This window comes from Vicia villosa, linkage group LG3 (genome assembly GCF_029867415.1).
Source record: "Vicia villosa cultivar HV-30 ecotype Madison, WI linkage group LG3, Vvil1.0, whole genome shotgun sequence".
Classification (NCBI taxonomy): Eukaryota; Viridiplantae; Streptophyta; class Magnoliopsida; order Fabales; family Fabaceae; genus Vicia; species Vicia villosa.
The window spans coordinates 46,564,518-46,574,363 of record NC_081182.1 but is presented as its reverse complement, the minus strand read 5'-3'; the positions used below and the strand labels follow the sequence as shown (position 1 = coordinate 46,574,363).

The 9,846-nt window shown below is 34.0% G+C and overlaps 1 protein-coding gene across 1 annotated transcript; it reads left to right on the top strand.

Annotated features, from left to right (window-relative positions):
* The first annotated feature begins 1,401 nt into the window (after positions 1-1,401).
* On the top strand, positions 1,402-3,097 carry LOC131655619 (dof zinc finger protein DOF2.5-like). Its single transcript, XM_058925455.1, has 2 exons — positions 1,402-1,571; positions 2,021-3,097. Exons 1-2 carry the CDS (start codon positions 1,548-1,550, stop codon positions 2,924-2,926), a joined length of 930 nt encoding a protein of 309 aa, XP_058781438.1. The 5' UTR covers positions 1,402-1,547; the 3' UTR covers positions 2,927-3,097.
* The last annotated feature ends 6,749 nt before the right edge of the window (positions 3,098-9,846 follow it).

Sequence of the window (9,846 nt, the reverse complement as noted above, 5' to 3'; positions counted from 1 at the left end):
TTGTGCATTCAGTTTTGATTGAGTGTCGGGTTGATTCAGTTGCTTAATTTGAATAGCATAGAGTTAATTCGATCGAGCTCAGATGATTATTTTGGATCCGTCGAAAATCGAATCTGACCGAATTCAACTAATATTTAATTTTTTATTTATATTGATACATTTAAAAAATGAGTTCAATATTATTGTTATGAAATTATTATTTTTATAATCTAATAATTACATTGTTTACTCATAAGAATTAAATAAATGCAATATAAAATTTTAATTGTTATTTGCGTTGTGCTTTAAAGTATGACAATGACATTAATGTCAAATGATATTGAAAATATCATACGTTATAATATTTTTTTAATAATAAAAATATAATGTTATTCTAAAATTTTAATTATTTTTTTTAATTAAAAAATAAATGTTATTGAATTTTATTAGAAATAATTTTTATGTATTTAGTTTAATAAGTACTAAACTTTAATAACTATTAAACTGATTAAATTCATCCAATTTATCCGATAATCTGATCTAATTGAATCTGTTAAAAACTAAAATTTCATCGATCGGAATTGGACCTCTAAAATGAAATCGCAGTTACTTTCAAATTTAAATTTTAGATTCGATATCTATCGAAAACGACCGATTGTCCGACCTATAATGTATATGTGACTTAGGAGAGCTTTTTAAGTCATCGGAATTGTTTTTATATTTTATTATTTAAAAAATATATATTCTATAGCATGAATTGCATTGATCACTGTCCACTTATGCACGGATACAATGATATCGAATATATTCTTTGCAGTCAAGGAACCATAGACGAGCATTTAAGAGTTCATTTCAATTTCATACTCTCTTTATTGTTTGCTTTCATACAGAAGTTTAATTTAAAGAACGTACATTTAAATTCTTCTTCACATACCTGCAGAATCTGATCTAGAATGCTGTACCACTTCTGCAACAAATACATGATACTCCATTTTCTGTATAGTACACTCCTCTCATACATATAAAATACTCCATTTTCTTTTAAATTTTCTTAGTAACTATTATAAGATAGCAAATAGTAATAATAATATGTTATTTTTTAATTTCTTAGGTGAAAAAAAGTATGAGTAATTAGTCAAAACACTTGATGATCAAGAATAGTATGAAGAAAAAGGCATTTCTCCTTCTCTGATCTCTTAACCGACTAAAATTCCACACTGTGCTAGCTTCTACAAAAAGACACCAAGGAAGAATATTATTGACTTATGTAAAATACTTTATTTATCACACAAGTAGGCTTCATGTCATGTACACATTTTTCAAGTACGTGTCATCACATCATATAGTATAATTAGAATATTTTCAAAATTACCATCTTACCCCTTCATGGAAATGGAACCACTACCATTACCATTACCACTACTACTATATTCCAATTCCATCTTTCAAAAGCTTTAGGCACTTTGCTTTTCACTCTCCTCTAGAAACTAGAAAAAAAGTGGTGTTTTTCTTTCTCTGAACAACACTCATATCACTTTTCCTTTTTTCCATTTTTTCATCTTAAATCAATGGACACAACTCAGTGGGCACAGGTAAACATAACACCTTTTTCTCTTTATTTTCTTTCTTTCTTTCCTTGTTATAATCATGAAAAAAATTATCTTGATTATTTTGATCTTGAATTTGTAATTAATTATCAACCATAATAAAGCTTTTTCTTTCATAAATTATCTTGATTATTGATAGTTCTAAGGAAAGTTTCACTTTATGTATATATCCTTTATCACTTTTTTTCCTGATCCTCAACCAAAAATTTTCATTGTTTGTTCTTGTCTTTTTTCTTAGATCCTTTTCCTTCATTTAATTAACTGTACTTCACCTTTCTTTTTCCAAGTTTTTCTGATAAAGAACTAAAGCACCCTAAGGAAAAAAGTTGATAAATTTGTTTGTATTATTGCTCTACTTTCTTCTCTTGTTTGTTTCCTTTCTATCCTATTATGAACTTTTCATCTCCTTTTTTGAAATTTGGATGTATTTTTAGGGGAATATTGGGCTGGTTAAACAAATGGAAGGGTCAAAAGCTCCTATGATAGAGAGAAGAGCAAGGCCACAAAAAGATCAAGCTTTGAACTGTCCACGGTGCAATTCAACCAACACTAAATTCTGTTACTACAATAACTACAGTCTCTCTCAACCAAGGTACTTCTGCAAAACCTGTAGAAGGTATTGGACTGAAGGTGGTTCTTTGAGAAATGTGCCTGTAGGTGGTGGCTCAAGAAAAAACAAAAGATCGTCACCATCACCTTCACCTTCGATCTCGCAACAACAACCTCCATCATCATCCATAACAAAAAATATTATCGTTCCGGATCTTACTCAATCCGCTTCTCAAAACCCTAAGATCCATCAAGGACAAGATCTTAACCTAGCTTATCCACCACCACAAACTGAAGATAATTACAACACCATATCTAAATTCATTGAACTTCCTTACACGACTGATCAAGAAAAAACTCGTAATTCGTCGTCGTCGCCGCTTTCTGCTATGGAGTTGCTCAAAACTGGGATTGCTGCTTCTTCATCGAGGGGTTTGAATTCCTTTATGCCTATGTCATTATCTGAATCTAGTGCAATGTATAATTCAACTGGTTTCGCTTTGCAAGATTTTAAGCCTGGTCTTAATTTTAGTCTAGAGGGATTCGAGAATGGTTATGGTGGTTTACAAGGGATGAATCAAGAGAGTTCTGGTGGTGGTGGCGGTGGTGCAAGGATGTTGTTTCCTGTGGTGGAAGAGTTGAACAATAATAATAATAATAAGCAACAACAGCAACAAGTTCCAAATAGTGGTGAGTTTGAACAACATCAACATCAACATCAGCAGAATAATAGAAGCCAAGGAGATTCAACTGGTTATTGGAATGGTATGTTAGGTGGTGGATCATGGTAAAAAAGTTATGGTGTTGTTAATTTAGTTTAGTTTCTTTAATGTATTTTTTTTTTCTTTTTCTTTTGGATGTTTGAACTTTGGAGTGATGATGATCAGAAGCACTAACAAAATTAGAGTACTACACTACATAGGTTTATTATTATTTATTATGGATGTTGCTATGTTTTTTATCTCTTTACTATGGCTTTTTTTCTTCTATTATGGCTTTTTTTGTGTGTGTTGTGTTGGGACAAGAAAGTGAAGATGGAATGATGGGTGTCAAATCGATTACAGCGAAAGTGGTCTCCTTTCTTTTTGCTTTGCTTGCAAAGTGATCAGAAGTGTCAGATGCTATAACAGTGCCGCCATGGTCCTGTAATGGGATCTGTTAACGTGACAGTAATATACATCGCTTTGTTTAGTGTACGATGCACGAGGTTTTCATTAGTTAATGCTCAACCTAACTAAATTGGGTTCATTGTAACAGTAACACACGTTAATATAATAACAGTCTCTCACAGTAGAGTAGTGTGATATAATAATGCTATCTCAATTTCTTTTGGTAATCACTTTTTTTAGCGTAAGATGTGTTTACTTACCTAGATGGATTTGTGAGTGGTACACAATTTTTAGTTAGGTTTTAGTTATCTTTTCACTGAAGTGGTTCTTTTTGTCTAAGAATTGAAGGTTTAATACTAAGTATGTGTTCGGATTGTGTGGTCAGATAGCATATAAGTGGGTAGAAAAAAGAAATTGTATCAAAATGTTATATTAAACATCTCTTAGAGATACAATTTTATTGTCCATGAAAAATGTGTGGCGTTAGGATTCTAAATTTGCTCTCATTTTGAATCAAGGTAATTGTATGATTCCACTTTAATGAAAGAGATACATCACTATTAAAGGGGACTATTTTTGGTTGGCGTGAGGTAAATGACATAGTAGGGTAAATTTGCTTTGATCTAATTTAGAGTTAAGATAATGGTACAGTTTAGCACTCATTCAAAAATAAAAGAGATATATCTCTTTTTTAAAAGGGTCTATTGTTGGTTGGCATGGAGTAAATGACCTAAGAGCTAAAATTTGCTTCATTCTTATTTCGAGTTAAGATAATGATATAATTCTCTCATTTAAGAATGAGAGAGGTATATATTTGTTTTTAGTAGAAAACTCTTCTTGGTTAGTGTGGGGTAAAAGATCTAGTAGTAAATGACTTAGCAACTAAAATTTGATTCATTCTCATTTCGATTCAGAATAATGGTATGATTCCGTTCTCATTCCAGAATGAGAGATATATCTCTATCCCATCGTACTAGAAGACTCTTTTTAATTAGTGTAGAGTAAAAGATTTAACTCCCTAAAGACTCTTTTTGGTTATTGTGGAGTAAAAGATCTAACAGGTTGCTACTCTTGTCGATTTTTATCTATTAACTTAATGTTTATAAACCCATAAACATAAATATGTGTTTTGCACAATTAAACATTCTCAAGTTGTTTCTTATTGTTGGGAATAAAACGGCTCGATGCAGCATATTGTATGTCTCTCTTAAGTACGTGTACTAGTTTATATTCTCTAGCACGACACTTGTAAGATTTTTCTATAAGATTGAATTCGGTGATATTATTTCGAGTGCATTTTTTCTTGTTGTTCACTAGGTATGGCTTGAAAAACCTATCATAGAATTGTTTATTGTCTTTATTGACTTCTTAGATCTTTCAAATAATTGAGATTCTCAAAATTTGTTGTGTTTCAGGGACTTTTACCCCTGAAAAAATCGTGTTACTTGTAACGATCTTGTTCTTTCACACAAATCTCCATCTCTTTTAACAATTGCTTAAAAATTAGGACACTATGGTAGAGTTTAAATGTTGTAATGTTTATAACGAAATCATGTAATATTTATGAAGTAGTATTTGACAGTCGTGATAAATAGTGTTTCTAATTAAGAGATGCCCAATTATTGATAATGTGATTGGTGAAACCAATAATTCCTTTAGTATGAAAATTCTTATTTTGTAAAGATGAAAATAAGGTTGAATCATATAATGACACTATCTCATTTAAAGATTTAGCTAATGATAAATTTACTTTGATTACACCTAAATTACAAAGGTGTAACTCAAGAATAACTAACAAATCTCTCTTAAAGCATATCTAATTAAATATAACCACCCATTAATACCAAATTTACTCACAAATGGGTTCCCATGTCATTCATGATCTCACTATATTTCCATTTTGTTTTTCAAATTTCATTCAATTTCCTCCATTTTTATGAAGATTTATTAATTTCACTTTGTATATCTCTCACATGTGCTTCTTTTTTCTTTTCTTATACTTAAAGCCAAAGAAGCTGGACCTTGACTCTGGTCTCCTTCTTTTCCAGTGAAGAAGGGTCCTACAAACATTCCTATTGGTAAACGTGCAAGAATCATAATATCCTCCACTGCAATTCCTCTTCCATATATCTTCATATAAACTTTATACTAATTTATTAGTAATGTATTATAATCATAATAGTATATTAATTTAAGATCCATACCTTTACCCTAATTATTGTAACATGTTAAGCATGTGCACATATTTAAAACGGATCTTGAATTAAATTCTCGAATAATGAGTCATCTATTTTTAGGGTTTGGAAAAGGAATGATTTTAATACATCTAAAATTCTCATTCCTTATGACAATGTAGAGTATAGACATTGTATATGAAAACCTAGAGGACAATTATATAGCTTCTTCTCTCCAATGATGACCATTTAAAAATTTACGTACATTAGGGTTTCTACGTAGTAGACAGACTCTAACATTAAGGACATAAATGGTAATTACTCATGTAGGTGCGGGACCATATATGTGCAAACAGGTGATGATTCAAAAATTGTAGCGGAATTATGTTAAGAAATGTGCACCATTGGAATCATCTCTAAGCTATTTGTTTGGCTACATATGGTAACATTTTTAAGTCAAGACACAAGAATGAATGGGCTACGTACCTAGATGCTTTACATAAATTATCTTGTTGGAGTTAATCTCTCCGATTTTCCTGAATTAACTCTATGAAAGATGCTTGTGAGGTTTTATTAATGTTGGGTGATTCAAGATGTTGCGTATTGTGTATAGCTTTATCATATGATGGGAACATGGATTGTCTCGTGACTCCCTGATTAATAGTCTATGAACTATTTCACATTCAACAATTTCTATTTGAATTTTTTTCATAGATAAATGTTCGTTCAAAATATGATAAAGAATATGGTTCTTTTTAGCTGAATATAGGGTTTGAGAAGATATTTTTATATTATTGAGAATCTTAATTAGAATTTTAATTTTGTTGAGAATATAACAAGTGTGAGAAATAGTCTCATATTAAATAGGAATGTAGGAGAATCTACTCACCTATTACTTTAAGATTTTAGGTGGATAAGTAGTGTGTCTTCTACAAATGTGTGTTGTTTAAAGAAAAAAAATTCACAAAGTAAGAATGCTCCTCGCTCGATCCCCGCTCGATTATTGCGTTAACAAATGGTATAAGAGTTTGGTTTGAGAAAGAGATTGGCTTACTTGTATTAAAAAATCAACGCGCCACAAGAGTGGTGAGTAAGAAACGTTCTGTGTCGACGGCGCCACTTGAGGGGGAGCATTGTGAACTCACTCTTGAGGGAAAGTGTTGGTGTTGTGAAAAACGATGTCAAGAACAAAGTATAATAGAAATTAGGGAAGATAAGAACACAAGAATTGATTATAACTGTTATTCTTTCACTTTCTCTTAAAACAAGATTACAAGTTTACAAGAATAACAAATAACCTCTCTCACCCTAAATAGGATTTACAGCTTAGCAGAGACTAGTATGCTATTTATAATAAAACCTAACATACTAACTAATGGGCTTTTTCCACAAGGCTCATTACACAAGCCAACTTAATAAACAAGCTAACTTAACAAATTAGGGTTTAAACACTAAAACCTAATATAACATGCTAACAACCCTAGCATCTTCGACACAAGCATGTGAACAACCTTCGACTTCATGCTTAATCTTGTCGAACCAAGAAACTACCCGTCGACCATTCTAGAGTTCGATCCAATATCTCACAAATCTCCACCTTGGACCTAACTCTACAACGTCAAGGAAACAAATTAGCTTTCTTCGTGCAGCTTTATCAACTGTATACAGTGGAAAACTTGCAACTCGACAATGTCTTTGTGATCATATCAGCAGCACTGTCCTCAGTCGAAACCTTCAGCACTTGGACTTCTCCACGCTCGATTACTCCTCTAACGAAATGCAGCCTCACATCAATGTGCTTAGTTCGCTCATGATAGGATGAAATCTTCAACAGGTGTATTGCACTTTGACTATCACATTTAATAGTGATACCTTGATCTTGAAGTTTCAGCTCCTTCGCAAAACCTTCAAGCCACAATGCTTCTTTCACAACTTCAGTTAGGGCAATATACTCCGCTTTAGTGGTTGATAGAGCAACAACCTTCTGAAGTGTTGCTTTCCAACTAATTGAAGTGTCAAACATAGTGAAACATATCCAGAAATAGATTTTCTGGAATCCATACAACCTGCATAATCAGAGTCGACATATCCTTCAATTGCTGCTTTACTATCTTCACCCAAGGATCCACTATAAATTAGGACTCTATTCAGAGACCCATTTATGTACCTTAAAATCCACTTCAATGTTTGCCAGTGATCCTTTCCAAGATTCACCATGTACCTGCTTACAAGACTTACTGCATATGCTATGTCAGGTCTAGTACAGACCATAGCATACATCAAAGAACCAACTATATTAGCATATGGGATGCTATTCATATAGGCTCTTTCGACATCAGTACTGGGACATTGATCAATACTCAGCTTGAATTGAGGGTTTGTTGGAGTCACAACTGGCTTCGAATTCGACATACCAAACTTTTTGAGAATCTTCCGTAGATATGCCTCTTAAGATAAGCATAACTTTGACTTCTTTCTATATCTTCGAATGTCAATTCCAAGAATCCTTGAAGCATCTCCCAGATCCTTCATATCGAACTCCTTATTGAGTTCAACCTTCACCCTCGTCACATCTTCAACATCGTTGCTTGCTATGAGAATATCATCCACATAAAGAAACAAAATAACAAATGAATTACCAGGTCGAAATCTGAAGTAAACGCAGTGGTCGAACTGACTTCTAATGAAACTTACGCGTGCCATGAACTTGTCGAATCTCCTATTCCACTGTCGAGGAGATTGTTTCAGCCCATACAAAGATCTCTTTAACTTGCACACATAATCTTCCTTCCCCTTTTCGACATACCCTTTAGGTTTCCTCATCGGGATCGTTTCAACTAGATCACCATACAAGAACGCAGTCTTCACATCCATCTGTTCCAGTTCAAGATCGAACTGTGCCACCATGGCAAGCAACATTCGAATGGATCTATGCTTCACAACAGGAGAAAACACATCATTGAAGTTGACACCTTCTTTCTGAGTGAAAACCCTTGCAACTAACCTTGCCTCGTATCTTTTCGACGTAACTCCTTCAATTCCTTCCTTAACTTTGAAAATCAATCTACAGCTGACTAACCTTTCCCCAGCAGGTTTCTTGATCAGTTCCCAAGTATGATTATCACGAAGAGATTTCATCTCATCATCCATGGCCTTCAGCCATTCAGTCTTATTTCGACTCCTCATAACTTTCTTGTAGTCTCTAGGTTCTTCGTCTAGAACCTCACTTGCAGAGATTAAGGCATAAGCTATAAGATCTGCATATTCAAGTCTCTGAGATGGCTTGATGGCTCTTCTTGACCTATCTCTTGACAATAGGTAGTCCTCGACAGTTTCCTTAATTTCCTCAGCAACTTCTGCTTCTTCTTCGACTTCATCAGGGATATGCAATTCAGCATCAACGTGCTTCACCTCTACAGGAATCTCTACCTGTTCCAGCTCTCTGTCGGATGTTTCTGTATTTCGACCAACATCAACAGTTTTCTTAAAAGCCATTTCAGCTTCATTGAAAACTACATCTCGACTGGTGATATACCTCCTGTGACCTGGCTCTAGGCACCATAGCCTATAATCTTTAACTCCTTCAAGGTATCCAATGAACATGCATTTCAGAGCTCTAGGTTCGACCTTGTCTTGCCTAATATAAGCATAGGCTATGCAGCCAAATACTCTCAGTTTGTCGAGATCTGGTGGATGTCCCGACCAAACTTCTTCAGGTGTCTTCATATCTAACGATGTCGAAGGACATCTATTTATCAGATATGTTGCTGTCGAAACAGCCTCAGCCCAAAACACCTTCTTTAACCCAGCACTAGTTAAGATGCATCTGACTCTCTCCAAAATAGTTCGATTAAACCTTTCAGCCAAACCATTTTGCTGTGGAGTACCTGCAATAGTTATGTGCCTTGCAATACCAGAGTCAGCAAAAAAGCTGTCGAACGCTTCATTGCAAAATTCAAGGCCATTATCGGTTCTCAACCTCTTGACCTTCCTGCCAATCTAATTTTCAACCAGAGTCTTCCAACTATTGAAATTCTCAAAAGTTTTATCCTTAGTCTTCTGGATGAATACCAATAATTTTCTGGAATAATCATCTACTATGGATAGGAAATACCTCGCCCCAGAATGTGATGCACACCTTGCAGGTCCCCAAAGATCAGCATGGATGTAGTCAAGGGATCCATGTGTCTTTTGTTTGCCTTTGTTGAACTTCACTCTGCAAGATTTTCCAAGTACACAGGGTTCACAAAAATTTAACTTTTCGACTTTTTCTCCACCAAGCAGATTTTATTTCCCTAATTCGACTAGACCCCTTTCACTGACATGGCCCAATCTCATGTGCCAGATTTCTGTCTTCGACAATGGTTTCGTGGATGCAACATTTGTCGAACCACTTACAACTTCAGCCTCAAGGATATACAAGCCTTG

What these genes read in the sequence shown, in the direction of transcription:
- LOC131655619 (XM_058925455.1), top strand. Translation starts at nt 1,548, where the DNA reads ATGGACACAACTCAGTGGGCACAG. An exon ending in ACACAACTCAGTGGGCACAG is followed by an intron (nt 1,572 to 2,020) that starts GTAAACATAACA and finishes ATGTATTTTTAG; the next exon opens with GGGAATATTGGGCTGGTTAA.